Below are 16960 nucleotides of genomic sequence, written 5' to 3' on the forward strand. Positions count from 1 at the left end.
AACTGGAACTCGTTAGATCTATTGGTAACTGGAACTCGTTAGATCTATTGGTAACTGGAACTAGTCAGATCTATTGGTAGCTGGAACTATATAGATATGTTGGTAGCTGGAACTAGTTAGATCTGTTGGTACTTGGGTCTAGTCAGGATCTATTGGTAGCTGAAACTAAATAGATTTATTGGTAGCTGGAACTAAATAGACCTGTTGGTAGCGGGAACTAGTCAGATCTGTTGGTAGCTGGAACTCGTCAGGTCTGTTTGTAGCTGAAACTGGATAGACCTGTTGGTAGCTGGAACTAGTGCGATCTATTGGTAGTTGGAACTAATTGGATCTATTGGTTGCTGGAACTCATTAGATCTGTTTGTAGCTGGAACTAGTGAGATATATTGGTAGCTGGAACTCGTTAGATCTGTTGGTAGCTGGAACTACATAGACCTGTTGGTAGCTGGAACTCGTTAGATCTATTGGTAGCTGGAACTACATAGACCTGTTGGTAGCTGGAACTCGTTAGATCTATTGGTACAATCGTTGCATTTTAATTGTTTATCTACTAAACATCTTACCTTAAACCAGTTTTGGAGAAAGAACTGTTTCAATACACACTGATTACCTGTAGATGAACAAATGTATTGGATCTTGTCAAAGATCCAAGTTTCACATGTGGACATCCATGGGAGGTTACCATTATTTTTCTTCATTTTTTTAGTGTCCGGCTATGAAGGGTGGGTCTTTCTTAAAATTCAACTTGAATGAATTAGAGTTCAATTAAGGTACAAAGTTTCATCAAATGTAGTTGTATATTTTGGAACATTTCTTTATGATGTTAACTCGTGTCTGTTTACATTTTTATACAACAAATGTGTCTACTTCAAGTTATTACCTATTTCATCCACGATATCATGTAGTTATACTAAATTGTATGACAGAAAATGCCGCTTTGATAAGTTGGAATAATTTTTACCTAATCCCTTCGAATTAATATTGGCAATAAAATGTATTTGAAGACAAATTGTATGTTAGTTATTTTACTCATTTCTTTCTATATTAGCCTCATAACTGGTCAGAATTCTTGTTTATGTTGTATTTGCTACTAAAATTATGTAAATACTCAGTACGTCTGCACTCAAATCTCTACCTATCAAGTCTTTCATTTAATTGTTTGTATTATAAATAATTTTCATAACTTATTGCATATGAAGAGAGAAATGCTTATATTAAAAGTATACGACAACTTGTAATATTAATTTTTGGGACACAAATGATACGCTTATACGTTGGTTCTTATAATAGCAAAATCTTGTGACAGTATGTGATGCAAGAATAAAGTGAGACAGATTGAGCTCTGAAATGACGTTGATCAAGTGTTACACATGCGCAGTCCTTTCCTCTATGGTAATGGCGACATGTGCTCTTTGAGAAATTGCCTGATTTCTCATGCCATGTTAGCCAGAGGGTAACGTTGATATCTAACACAAGACTACCTCCATTAAGTGTCTGCAGTTGTGCAGCAGACTTTTGCAGTACCTTAATTTTCGGACGACATTGTTAAGAGGTGGCATAACACACGTAAACATCGACTGTATCAGACAACGTGGCCTGGGTCACGAAAGAGCCAGTTTGACCTGTGGATCAATTGATAACAATTTAATTGTTTTGAAGGTAGTGTATGCAATATGCCAGTCATAAATCCGTATATATAGGAAACCTTTCGTAGGTTGCCAAGTTAATTGACACAAGCCAGTGCTAATTTTCTAGTTCTAATGGACCAGACTTATTGCATATGGTCATGATCTAAATCGAGGCTGCAGCCTGGCGTGACAATTTATTAGAGGTGTTGTTTACCAATAAATTTGCATCATTTTCGATAACTTGTTTTTCTGACACTGATGTCAGATTATTAGTTATAACTGTTATTGCTGAGATATATTTGTGCACGTGTTTGAACGTCACGACGTGTATATTGAGGTCGTGAGTAATAAACAGCTGTTCAACAATGGCTGCGGCCGTTGGGACCACGACGAGGAGTGAACATTTTCAATCAGACTCTACAGAAATGCAGAATACGGAGAGTACAAGAAAGTCTTCTGAAGAAAACCCAGATAAAAATGTTTCCCAACCCCAGCCGCCCACGCCAGACTGTTCAGATCCTGGGGCACCAGAATCAAATGAGGGGAAAAAAGACTCTGATGATAAATCTCAGTCAAAGGTCAAGAAATTTGACAAGAAGAATTTCGTTGAGGCACCAATTCCAAAAACCAATCCATGGAACAAAGGAAAGAGTCAGGCAGTTCCAACACCCAAACCAGTGCCTGTAGCACCGGTAGTGAAAGCACCAGTTCCAGTGTCAGTCGCACCTGTACAAGCCCCAGCCATTAAGAAAGAAAGTAAGTACATGTATTTATCACAGTATGTGAAATGTAACACCTGCCTGCCGTGTCAAGAAGATCAGGTAAGACAACAGGACATTTGGTGACTTGCAGGTCTTTTTTGATCAAACAAAAACAGGTAGTTTGTACATTTATGTAAGTATGTTTTATACCTATATTAAGTGATATCATGTACTATAGCACATGGGTTTATTTTTATTAGTGTTCAGTTGATAGTTAAAATTTGTAGGATAAGTATAGCCTGAAAAAGTCTGTCATAATCATTTGTGAATGAACTGAAAGATATGATATGCCTTTAAATAGGTGAACCATATATAATTCCTGTTGACAAAACATCAAGAAACAAAAACTATTCCATTTGGACAATATCCAGGGCAACTTGTATATGTTTATATGTTGAAATAAAATCTCCAGCGTTAACATAATACAGCAAGATTGCTGGAATAAAGGGAACTTACTTCTAATAAATAACTATTTAGTGATGTGTTTGTATTTTTGGTGATCTTGCACTGCAGACAAAAAACTCACCAATGATACCAAGAATATACTTGTAGTGTGTCTTTTATTGTCTTGTACATATTTTAATAGTGGTGTTACCTTTATCATGTCAAATAGATGTTTCATTTTTCCAGTAACTGTTTGAAAAAAAAGAGAAAAAAAAAAATGAAAAATATTGTGTTACTTGTGAAATGTAGAATTACAGGATCAAGTCATTCAACAGACTAGACTAGCTAAAAATCTTTCATGAGTCATTATGAATTAATAAACTGAAAATGTGGAAACTAAAATTGGAGATTTGGTCACTTTACCCAATTCTAACTGGTGTGAAATATCGGAAGAAATCCTGAAACTTGTATAAGATTTTTTTTCCAATGTCTTAGTATAGTTATCCCCCTTTTACCAAATTCATACTGATCTTTTACCCTTCATCTTATTTTGTATTGGCATGATCTCTTTAATGAGGAGAAATTCAGCGTCATCTTCTCCAAATCTTGTTTGCTTAATGAAACATCAATTGATTGAAAGTTTCTCAAACAAGGATTTAACTCTGGAAAAAATTTGTAATATTACGAAATATTTACATCACTATTTCTGTTTTAAGACTTATTTGGTATGAATACCACACCATTTTGTGGTGTCTTGAGTCTAGGGGAAGTGCTTTCACAAGCATAAATAAATGTTAACTGTTTTGTTCAATGCTATGAGACAGAGTGAATGGATTAAGGTTGAACAGATCAATGGATGTAATTACTTTTTCAGAAATGTAACCTCTGAACATGTTGTAAAGAAATTCAATCATTTAGCACTTGAATAAATCATGTCATAATGTTACATCCCTGCAATTGAGACTAAAAAAGATTTATCTCTTATTACAAGTGTATTTTTATATATGCACTACCATGAAGCAAAAGATGACCTATATACTGGAGTGACGATGATGCAATTCCAATGTTACGTCCATGACATTAGATGAATTTGTAGGTCAATCATTGAAAATGTTGTTTGAAATGACAAAATTTAGCAGGAACAAATCTGTTATTACAAGTTATTGAATATTTGATATATTTTACCTCAAAATGACAGTTGAAGATTGACCACCGACAAATGATTGTGTTTTAATATGACCAATTTTAGCCAAGATTTGTGGTTTAGCATCCATCATTACGTCCTGATGAATTACTCTCAAATGTGACAGATATGTTTCATTCTTAGCCTCATATAACACAAGAAAACCAAAATATGCAAGAAAGACTTTGATATATTTAACCCATGACAGATGAGAAGCATGTTGCATATAAATCGCTAAATGTTCCTAGGACGCACAGGACTCCAAACACAATTTAAGATCTTTGTATACGTCTTTCCAATAGATATACTATTATGATGATAAAATGTGCACAGACAATACTCCATTTAAAACAACGTTGCATGATGTTACGTGTAACATTTAAATTTTCTGGTATATGAAAGTTTTTTCAAAATTTGTCTTGGATGTAACATGGACTCATATTCTGAATTGGATGTAACACAAAACACCGTAATTGCAAATTGTGGATAAATTCATTGTCAAGAGATTAAATTTTTATAAACATTATTTCTTCAATTTCAATATAGAAAAAATACATCTTCATCTATTAGTACCCAAACAATTTGTCCATTGCAAAATTGGTGTCCTGTTATGTTGGCTTATTATTTTTGTGCATAAAACTAATGTGATGGACTAAAATTTAAGTTACAAATATTCATGGCAAAATATTATTCAAATAGATATTAATTTCTCATGAATTTGACAATAAGATGTACTTGAGAAGAAAATATACTCCCAAATGAACAGCCTTGTGTGTTCTGTTGTATCCAGGAACTCCACATAAACAGCTGTATTTTCTCCATCTTTCAAAGCAGAACTATCTGCTCCTTTATTGGTCTGGATGCAACATCATTTTATGAAGTGAAATCTACTGCATCATAGTGTTTCACCTTCTTTTAAATTTTCAAAACTGGTTGTCCCAGACCAATATTTTATGACATTGAATTCTGCCTCTTATCTACTACTGAGTTTCTCCTTGTCCTCTGTTCATTAAAACACATGATGGTCTTAAATATACTCTTTGAAAATGGGCATGGTTTCATTGATGTCTAAGTAAGGTGTTTAAGCTTCCATTGCAATCTAAAAGCTGTGAGTGGAGATTAAAAAACCAAATGAAAAAAAAGACACATTTTATGTTAATATCAAGGGAAGCAAATCCTCAGATCAACCTAGACAGTGTCTGTTTGTTTTGTCATAGATTTCTTCATTCTAAGTTGATAACATTGCCCAATACTAGGCCAGTTTCACTAAACATTTTCCTTTATGATGATGAAAGGAAGGTAAGATTTACAGCCTGTAATGTATAAAGATATAATTTTAATGGATTTTGTTTATTTTTTTTTCCTGAAGAGTTGTTGCCCTTGACACCGTAATATTAGGAATTTGTGCCAAGTCCGTTGATCATATCTCAGGAAGTACAGAGGTTTAAGTTTGTTTGGCTTTATGTCACAGGGAAAAGTTTTGCTAGGAAACGGGAATGAGTGTCCCTGGAAAAAAAAATTGTATATTCAACCTGTCAACATGCTGTTTGACAACTGCACTTCATTCTTAAATCTCAAAGACACTTTTATGAAACATTCAAATAAAACTTTGCATTGTGCATTTTGGTAATATTCATCCAAATGCATTTTTGGCAAGGCTATTCATGTATATGAAAGACCACCACTTTCATGAGACGCCTTGATCAGGCCTCGAATTTATCCTTTTTTTTTTCACTTGCTAAAAACAGCAAGTGCCTTAAATTCTTACTTGCTAAAATGACTTTTTACTTGTTATTACAGTAAATCTTCAAATAATGTTTTTTTGGCGATTGATCATGTGTATTATTAAATTATTAAATTTATTGACAACAAGAAACAAGCAACTTTCAGTCAGTAAATTTGAGTCATGTACAAATACATGTAAGTTCAAATTAAATGTCAATATTTCAAGAAATATTCAACAATGATATGACAGTCCCAGTGGACATTGATGATGAATCAATAACCAATTGACAATTTCTGAAAATGATTTTAACTCAAAGTCAACTGAAAATGCTGACTACTAAACACTTTGAAAAATGAAACTCAACAAGTTAATTTTGTGAATTGTCGGTGGTCATGTGTTTACCTAGGTTTATGTTGAGTTCTTTTTCCCATTTAGCAACTGTTTTGGCCAATGCCTTCACAGAATTGCATTTGGGCTGTACCAGTGATGTATCATTCTTGCTTTTTTTGTCAGTAATCACTTCATCGGCAGAACTACTATTTTTTCTTTTGAAAAAAGATGTAATTTTTGAAGTGGACAAATTTTCTGCCATGGTTAACAACACCAATCTAACTCAGACACGCTTGTAACATCAATCTGGGTCATCCAGGTTTCAAACTTTTTCGTGCATGTACAAGGGGTGCTCGGAATGGTGTGTGTGACTTTCATTTTCAGCTTTGGCATGTTACAATTTTATGATGAACACAGGCTTCAGTTGAGGTAAATTTTTCCACAAATTGCACATCTTTATTTTTTTGTTATGTAATTTTTACAGTTTGCATCTGATAAATCCACTCGTTAAAGAAGCAAGTGCATATTTTTCTTACTTGCAATTCTTGGATTTCCACTCACAAATCGCGAGTAAAACACGTTAAATTCGAGGCCTGTTGATGTCAGTTCCTTGGATGGTCATATCATGGAGGGACCACTGTATCTATGCATAGTCAATATTATATGAGAGCTTAATGTACAAATGTCTTCTGTCTGAACATGTAAATTGTCCGTTGAATAATACAAGTCAGAAAAGGGAGTGCCATATAAATGTTAGGTCAGTCACCAGTACATCTATTCCGATACTTGACATATTTGTCACCCCAACATGACACAATTCAGTTGGATCAGGCTGATAACTTAAGGCAGGTGATCAAACCAACTTTTTATAAATAAAGCTTCATTGAGGATTATTATTCATTGCTTCAGTAAACAGTTTGCTCTTTATGCTGAGTGTATTGTCCTGTGAACAGCCAAGGTCATTTTGAGGCAGTGCCTTCTTGTAGCTGTTTGCTACCTCAGTGAATAACATACAGGAGGCCCTTAACAAATCACCCAAACTAACAAGGCTAAAGTGCCATGTCGACACAGACGGGTCTGTAGGAGTCTGTCTCTCAGCTTCCTTAGAGACACATTGGAAGGGACCATGGAACCATGTACCTTGAACCTTCACCACTAAAACAATGTAACAGACACTGATGTTGGGCCACAAGCTAGTGGTAAATTTTATGAAAAGCCTAACAACATTATATAAATTGACTTGCATAGTCAAAATTTTGTGTGATCACTTTCTTACGTGTAATGAGGCATCTCAGTCTTTTTTTTTTTTTTTCATTTGTTGATGGTGAGCTAATCAAATCGTCTATTTTTCACCCTTAAACAATTTTTGTTATAGCCTTATCTGTGGAAACACTAGATGGATTTTCAAATTTAATATGTGGGTTTGCCTTGGTCCCTAGTTATAGAAAAACAAGATGGCTGACGGATAACCATTTTGGATTTTGACAGTAATAGTTTGTTATTGCTACTTCTGGAGAAGGAGTGGATTGATCTTCTTAAATTTCATAGGTTTGCATTGGTCCCTTGTGGTGCATTGTTCCATTTTTTTGATAACCCTAAAATCAAAATTGCTAATAGGAGGTCATCTTGGATTTTGACATTGAAAGATTGTTATCGCTCTTTCTTGTGAAGTACTGGATACCTCTGGAATTTCCTACAGAATTTACCTTGGTCCCTGGTTGGGCCCCTTTAAGTTGAGACAGAACAAAATAGCCGACAGATGACCATTTTGGATTTGGCTGTCAAACATTTCTTAAGAGAGATTTCCAAATTTCACAGATCGAAGACAGAGGAGAGAAGTGTAAAGAAAAGAAAAGATCCCACATTCAAAAGATAAATAAAGATCAAATGATGATTGGCACAAAGATCGCTGTGTGATCTCTTGTTTTTGCTTGTCAGGAAAAACAGTTGTACCATGTTTGTGACTGATTAACGGACATTAAATGCCTTAGTTGGTTTTTATGTAATTTTTGGACCGCCTGTCAAAAACAGGACAGGAAATGAGCCCATAAAGCTAGCATTCCTTTTTGATTTTGTTAGTTTCGTATCTTTAGGACTAGACTTGCATGTTTATAAGTGATATAAGCATCACTGTGTACTTATACATCTGTTGTGTCGGATGGTGAGTTGATGTAAAATGTTGTGTGGGCATGTCATGTATCGGTAAAATGCTGTGACAGGTGTTCTACTTGCTCTTTGGGTCAATGATGACAAGTCAGTAGTGGTGATGGATAAAATTGACAGGTACACATATGGCGAAGGAAACTTGCACGAGACATACAGATGTTACAGGTTGCTATAGAACACTTTCTGTCAAGTTTCTGTTACGTTGTGATGCAATTTAGTTGGCTTGATAATGCTCCCAGAACTGCTGGTTTTTACAAAGGTCAGTTTGTTACATATACTGATAATTTGTTATGCGATTGTGTGACCTTGTAAATTACAGGACATGTGTATGATTGTATACCTGTACCAGGTAGACTCAGGTGTATTGTTGTAGGAATCCTTCATGACAAGTCAGTCAGTTTAAGGAAAGTCATATGTCATTCCTACAAATACAATAGTAATTAGAGATATCATACTTAATCATCCTTTGTTAAGTTCAAGTTTTGGAATGTCATGTCTACAGTCAATTGTCATTGAGCATTTTAAATGACTGCATTCTAACAGTACATGTTATATACATAAAGATGTAATTTAGAAATATCGTGAGCAGATGTTATAAATATAGATGTGCTGCACATTTTCATGTGTTTCTGTATATAATTTAGTATCATGAATACATTTAGACAGTACATATGTTGACACTTGTATTCCAGTTTAAGTACTTTTAACAGCTCATGATCACCCATTAAACGGAAAATAATTTATTAAAATATAATGTTCAATTTTTTTACCGCGGGCTAAACAGCACTCATATTATATTCACTATTTTTGACCGCATGCTCCTATAGCTCAGTTTAGGAGTTGCCTAAGGGTATTTACATTATGTTAGTAGTTACCTGGCTGTTATAAGAATGCTGTGGTCGATCAAATGACATTGACCTAATTTTTAATATCATAATAGTGAGATCAGTTATACTTTTGTGATTAAAGATTGTTTAAGAAAAATTCTGGCAACCTTGAGAAGAAGCTTAAGAGTCAAGAGGGGCAACCTTTTTACATTACATTTATCATCTCCCCTTTCATCACTCGTTACAATTTATGTATATATATTTTAAGTAAGAAAGTAATCAAGTAATTGTCTGAGACGCAGAAACTTTAGTGAAACCAATTATTTGTCTTGATATTTCTTGTTTTGATGTTTGTTCATGTATGATAGAATAACACAAATACAGTATTGTCCATAAGGAGTTTTTGCCATCTTTGGCATCTTCAGGTGGACTGTTTATTTGTCACCACTGATGTTGTGCGACATTACCATGTCATTGTGACATCTTTAGCAAACAATAATATTGATGTTGTCAAACGCTACGAGGAAAAATTAATTATCTTTTTACAAACATAATACTGATGATCTAATTACAACAGGGCATTAAGAACAAGTGATCATCAAAATACTTGAACCTTGTTTAGCACAAGGATCAGCTATAACTGATTTCATCCCTGGTATCGCTATAGGATGTTTATTGTTTAACCTTAAAATAAGGTGTTGTCTGCAATATAAGCTCTACATATTAAAATGTTCTATTTTCACCATAAGCTCTACATATTTTAATGTGTTGTCTACGATATAAGCTCTGCAAGTTAAAATGTGCTATTTACAATATGAGCTCCACATATTAAAATGTTTGTCTACAATATGAGTTCCACATATTAAAATGTTTGTCTACAATATGAGCTCTACATATTCTAATGTGCTATCTACAATATGAGCTCTGCAAGTTAAAATGTGCTATTTACAATATAAGCTCTACATATTGAAATGTGCTGTCTACAATATAAGCTCTACATATTTTAATGTGCTGTCTACAATATAAGCTCTGCAAGTTAAAATGTGCTATTTACAATATAAGCTCTACATATTGAAATGTGCTGTCTACAATATAAGCTCTGCAAGTTTAAATGTGCTATCTACATTATAAGCTCTGCAAGTTAAAATTTGTTGTCCACAACATAAGCTCTACATATTTTAATGTTTTACAATATAAGCTCTACATATGAAAATGTGTTGTCTTCAATGTAAGCTCTGCAAGTTAAAATGTGCTATCTACAATATGAGCTCTGCAAGTTAAATTTTGTTGTCCACAACACAAGCTCTACATATTTTAATGTGTCGTTTATGATGTAAGTTGTGAGTAACTTATGAAGATTACATAAATATAATGAGGTACCTATTTAGTTCTTCAAAAAAGAAAAAGAATATACATGTATATGTACATTTCACAATTAAGTAGAGGTAGGTAAAGATTTTATACAGAGTTTTAATCACTAAAATCCTAACTGTATTTATATTTCCAGTTGTGTCCTTGGAGTCCAAATCTGTCAATGTAACAGCAGAACCTACTGAGACTATTAAACCACGAGTAACCACACAGGTAAGTCCCAGTAACCTGGATACAGTTAAGCATCATTAACACATGTAAGCCTTGTTAACCTTAAATTGAAATGGAAATTTTACCTGTAGTGTTACACAACTAGTAAGGCCCATTAACCCAGAAACACAAAAGGGACATCACAGAAGAACAGGAATTTTGTTATTATTTATACTGTTATACTTCCATTTATATTTCTATGCTATCACAATATTCACAGTCAATTTCCAATGTCCAAGTTGACCACCTTTTTGGTTCGGGAAAGCCCTCTCAAATTTTAGGGCAGATAATATAACATTACATAATAAAGATTATTTGAAAATGATGCAGTTCATTTTGTGAAAACAAGAATGCATGATGGCGGCAGAAATTCAGTGTACAGACAAGTATTGTTTGGGTATTACTGAGAAGAAAAGGATTGTATAATTATGATGCAGCATGACACATATGCCTACAGTCTGCAATATGTGTTATCAATTTCTTAAATTTTTTCCCAACAACTGAAGACATTGGAAGTTGTAATGGACTTTGAGGAAGCCATTTTCCCCAACAGATAAGCAAAATTTTAAAGAAAATCCCCCCCCCCTTTTTTTTCATCTTTTCACTATAAATCACTGAAATGTCATTGTGATTCATGTTCATTATTTTCATCTTTACATGGCACCATTAGCAGTTACATATATACATATTTATACATATTCAATAAAAAGAGAAATTAAACACAAAGAGGTTTTCCTCCATATATTTAAAACACCAGTAAAAGGTTGTAAAGTAAAAAGGAAAAAACAATGTTGATAATTCAGGTCTAATTTTAGGCTTTTATGATTGATATAGGTAGGTCCCATTCTGCTTAATAGTGTTTGGATAATTTACTTTTACAATCCATAGTCTATAACAAGCCAGAAAGTAATTGAAGCTGAACACTACTGCTTAATACCATGTTTTCATCTAGTATATAAGATAGAAGTCAAATTTTAGATTTAAATGGGTTATTAAGATTGGTAATAAATGGTATGCTGTCCTTGTCATTTCAGAAATCATTGCCATTAAGTGATGAAAACTGGCCAGCTCTCCATGAAACCACAGAGGTTAGGAAGACAACTGCTCCTCATGTTCTGTACAAACGATAGCGCTCGGTTGATATAAAGACTCGGGCTGTTTTATAACTATTGTAAAAATAATATGTAAGATAAATATGCAACCTTTAATGGACTGTTTTGAAAGGAATTGAATTACCAATGGAAATTGAGAAGAAAATTAAGTCACAATATGTCAATTTTACAGATGCATATAACTGATGATGTTTAATATTTTTGTAGTCTCCTGGCACAAAAAAACCTGTACCAATGAAATCACTGCCAGGCCTACCACAGGCACAACAGCCCCCTCCTACCCAGCAGGCACCACCCACACAAGTAGATTCAGGGGGAGATGACTCTGCTAAAGAAAATAAAGAAAATGCAGAGGGACAGAAAACAAAGAACAGGAAAGGAAAGAAAGGTGAGCAGTTGCTGCATGTTTGATATTCATGGCCAAGTTTTCACTAATATTGAAATCTTTGTTGTAAAAGTCCTTTATGAATCTGAAGTATCGGCAGTCTATTCAGAACACCTCTACCTTTACAGTATGTCTTTCAAAATTGGTTGTACAGCTTAGTAGCTTACAAGATATTGTACAGAATGTTACATTTTTGTTGCAGAGTCAAAACAGAAGTGGGTTCCTTTGGACATAGAGCCTCCAAAATCTGGAAGACGAAGTCGAAGTCAGGGGAGGCTACCCCCACGTCGGGAATCCGGCAAAGCCCAGGAGAGGACAGCCAAAGGAGGCGACAAGAGGGAAGAAGTCAGAGGAGAAAACAGTAAGCATGTCTTACCCTTAACACAATGAGTACCATGAAAAACTTGCATACCATGTGTAAAAACTTAACTCTGTTGGAGTTATCTCCCTTTACATGAGTTTGTTTACTTCATGATTTTTTTGATGTGACCTTTAACCTGTAATATAAGTGAAAATCTATCTCCCTTACCTTAAGATACATGTAAGTAGCACACTTCAGCACAAATATACGTGGAAGGATAACTATTTTATACATTTCATCCACAACTTAGAATTTCTACTACACATTTGGTTGCAGGTTCATCTAACAGTTTGTTGACCTGGGGATGTCCTGAATCGAGGGCATGCTCACCAGAGCACACACTGTTACAGGGACATCTAATATTTATTGTCGGGGGACGTGTATCAACCTACAAAGGTTAGGTACAATAATCATATATCAAGTCAGCATTAGACACACATCTACAAACCTTTGTTATGTGAGAAACATGACTTTTGTTTCCATCTAACTTAACAGGATTCAGGTGATTTTCTAGAGGAATTTCATAACTCAGGTTCAGGAGAAACATTTGGTATTGTACATGAGGTAAAAGAATATCAGAGTTTAGAGAGGATTTAATAAAAATAACCTATTAATGGAATTGTTCATGCTAGGGTACAAGTTTGGAGGAAGGTAACAAACAACCTCTGAATTGGAAGTGATGGTAAAGTTCTGTAAATATTATTTTTCAAAATGGAAGACATTTAGCAATGTTCATATATTGATCTGATTTCTCTTTTGATTGTTCGGAAAGATCAATAAGACTTGGTCTTGATTTCAGAGTGTTACAAATATTTATTATGGACACGCAAGTCAGACTCTTTATTGTGCTTGATTTGACACTATTGTGGTGTACAGAACTTTCATCTCAAAGCAGGATTTCCTTTTCTTTTTCAATGAAAAGCTGACAGCTGTGAATTTGATGGGAAAAAAGATGTCAGTGTTTATCAAGTTATTTTCAGTCTTCTAACTTTTTGTCATCTTATAAATGTACTTTCCATTTATGATGCAACCTTTGAAGTAAAAGTGGCTGATATTTATTAACGCTATTTTCTTTACAAGTCCTAATCCTTAGTTTTAAAAAATGTAGTGAGGAATGTTTTTATACCAGGCGTTGCTATGGTGATAACACTTAAAAAAGGAGATTGTGATTCTCTGAAATGTACTGAATCAATACCTTTTATTCCTTTAGATCTTCCAGCATGTTCTAAAAATAATCATACTCCACTGGTGAAGAAATCCACGCCCTTTTCTAGCTCTGTTGAATTAATCATTTGAACTATGATTCATACTTCACTTAAGACATTGAAACAATACAGGTGATTTGTTTGCTGAAATTTACATTTAAATTTTGAACTTATAAGGTTAGGTAGACAACACTGAGTAGAGAAATATATCTGCAAGGATGATGTCCATTGAATATGCTGGCAGCACCTGTTCATTGATCTGAATGGATTTCAACACATTACAACATTGACTTTTACTGAATTATATAGCATTATTGTTTACCTGCTACTGGTTAGATCAGTCTTAAGATAGATTTGTTCCCCACAGAAAAGTTGTAAATCTGAATTATTAAATTCCAAAGAGCATTTGGTTTACTGTTGACAACCCTTAACCTAGTTTCATGGTGGCAAGGTCAAAGTCACCATTACATTTTTATAGTCATCAACTAAGTCATTGACATCACTTTAGTGACAAACTTTACACAGAGGTCAACCATGATATTACCTTGGATCTCATTGTGTTTTAGGATTCTTATTCCAAGGTCAAGGTCACCATTACTCTTTATAGGCTATGGCAACTAATGCAGTGATATTATTAGAGTGTCATTATTATTGAAAGGATCAGTAAACATTGAGAATTCCTTAAATGACTTGTGTCTCAAGGTCAGTATTACCAGTTTCAGATGATTTGTCAAAATTTAATACTTTTCAATCTCTGTTTGGAAACAGTTCACTTCTCATTCACATTTTGTATTTATAACAAATGAACTTATTAGGCCTATTTTCCATTTCTTTTTCATCACCATGGTATTAATATATGTCACTGTACATAGTATCTTGTCCAGCTTACGTAATGTATGCTGTGACAATGCTGGAACACGTGTTTAGAAGCCCGTATGATAAGAAGCTATGCGGTAATGAGATTCTGCCTTTTAAGGTTTTTATACTCCCTAAGTCTGCTAAAGATAGGTAATTTTAAGCTCATTTCCATATGTGTTGTCTTTATGTGTATTTATATTGGATGTAGTGTTTCATACACATTTGATGTTCATTACAATATGTGGGCTAAGTATACATGTATCAGCCCTGTTTGCTATTTTAGCATGAAAGGCAGTACACCATTAGTCTGGTAAGATTTAGGTCGTGATGGAAGCCTTGGTGCCCCAGGCCACAACTCTGGTAGTTACCTTGGGGCCCAGGTGAGAGGCATTCAGGTGTGACCAGTGATGGAACCTACCATGTACATTTGTTTATGAATGACAGCTCCATGCCGCAATCATTCAGGAAACTGCTTAACTAGTAGCTTACAAGTGTTCAGGATCTGTGGTTATTTAGGAAAGGATTACACGTCATACATCCCATATGTTACTGGATGGAAAATGTTTTTATCTTTTTGTGATTAGCAACCGCAACAAAATCCTTGCAGTATTTCTATTGGCTGAGGTGCATGGTTACCAAGGACTTGGAATTTCTGTTGGTTTATGCACCAGTGAACCGGAACATGTTTCAAAATTGGAGATTTAGTTAAAAATCACAGACTAGTGAACTGTTCAACAGATGCCAGATATCTGTTTATAAAAATCCACCATATAGTAAACTGGTCTTGTTATGAAGGCAAGCAGATTGCTGTTGACTGAAAAGCACTAGTGAGCTGACATGATTGGTTACTAGCAGCACATAATATTGAAATTGACAGGATAGTGAACTGATGTTGTTAGTTGATATTCATGGACTTAAGTGCCAGCACCATCAAAATGACTGAACTCTAACAATATCCATATCGATTATTAACAAGCTCTTGTGGTGATTCAAATCCAAACTAGTAAGCAGTGTTTTAAACCATCTGACTTGTGAGCTGGCGTGGTTAGAAGTTTTTATTTGCTGACATTCTATGCTTAGTGAGCTTGTGTGGTGACAGAGAACTGGTGTTTACTGTTTAAATTCACGAACCAGTGAGCTGGCGTGGTTACCAGGACAAGAGCTGGACGACCTTGGTCAGGTCACTATCCAATGTCCAGTGGTGAATATGTGGATAGAAGTGACAGTGGTCCAGCCGATGATTCCTTCACACAAAGGTTGTAAATAAAATGATCTGGTAGGGAAAAAGATTATATAGCAAAAAACAATGCAATATTTTCTTATTTCATGGTAGCCAAATCTATTTACATTTAAGGTCACAATAAGAGTGAAGGTCAAATTTATTTATATTGAAAGTCATAGCTATTGTACAGGTCATACCTGATACATGTTAAGTCACAACTAGAGTAAAGGTCAATCGGCAATAGATATGAAATATATAGTGTATATATATATATATATATATATAGGTCACAGGCAATCTGAAGTCATACCTGTTATTAGGTTGCAGCTAGAGCCAAATCTACCTATAATGACCCAGCAAGTGTGAAGGTCAGATTTAGAGCTAGAGTGAAGGTTAAATCTACATATAAGGTCACACATAGTGTTAATGTCACAGCTGGTCAAAGACATTGTCAGCATCTCATGATCAAGCTTCCATCAGAGATTCCTCAATGTTGTGTGTTATAGATGAGATGTATATCTAAGGTGGCTTATCATCTCCTTTTACCTAATTATTAATATACAAAGGTCAGAGTGAAAAGGTTATACAGACATCAGACACATGCATTGGTTGTAAAAGTGATGGGGCATTTAAACTGATGATAGAGTTAATGCCTTACTTTAACTGTGCCTATACATTATCATGGTAAATCTTTGTGTAAGATGTTTATAAGGATAGAGACCTGGTCAACCGTTTGAAGGACCTAGTGATATATCGATGAAGTACCACTATGGTTAGTAGGTACTCTTCTGATATTCTTCAGATGAACAAATTAGGAATAACTTGCCATAAGGACTTTTGGTGTGTTAGGCTAATGCAGGCATCACACTTGAATGTCAACTGTACAGGGAAGTAGTGATACCTGTGGTGTTCATTTGCCTGCAGATAGCAGGTTTTATTAGTGAACAGTGTCCGTGACAACGACCCACTCTCGGCTGTCCTAACTTGACTTGACCTCAGGATAGGTCATAATGCATATACACCTTCACATTTATATACTAAAGTTAATAAGTGTTAAACAGACTTCCAGGTTGTGATTTGTGTACATAAAATTGACTATACACATCATGATCCTTTATTTTCTACAAAGGTAATGAGATTTCTGAACTAGACAATGATAGTCAAAGGCAGATATCTCGGGGAGATAAAGAAATATCTGGTGAATGGAATTAGAGATTCAGAGTATGGGAAC

General features: G+C 34.6%; 1 protein-coding gene across 1 annotated transcript in view; it reads left to right on the forward strand.

Annotated features, from left to right (window-relative positions):
- Positions 1 to 1402: 1402 nt before the first annotated feature.
- LOC132545168 (la-related protein 1B-like) overlaps positions 1403 to 16960 on the forward strand; it is a 34760-nt gene continuing 19202 nt past the window's right edge. The window contains exons 1-5 of the mRNA XM_060208844.1: positions 1403 to 2384; positions 10513 to 10589; positions 11621 to 11674; positions 11906 to 12086; positions 12286 to 12444. Of these exons, the coding sequence (XP_060064827.1) occupies positions 1994 to 2384; positions 10513 to 10589; positions 11621 to 11674; positions 11906 to 12086; positions 12286 to 12444 (862 nt within the window). The 5' untranslated portion in view covers positions 1403 to 1993. The remainder of the gene's footprint in view (positions 2385 to 10512; positions 10590 to 11620; positions 11675 to 11905; positions 12087 to 12285; positions 12445 to 16960) is intronic.

The sequence above is a fragment of the Ylistrum balloti genome, unplaced genomic scaffold, assembly GCF_031769215.1.
Source record: "Ylistrum balloti isolate Yb309-2 unplaced genomic scaffold, AGI_CSIRO_Ybal_v1 Utg369830, whole genome shotgun sequence".
Lineage (NCBI taxonomy): Eukaryota > Metazoa > Mollusca > Bivalvia > Pectinida > Pectinidae > Ylistrum > Ylistrum balloti.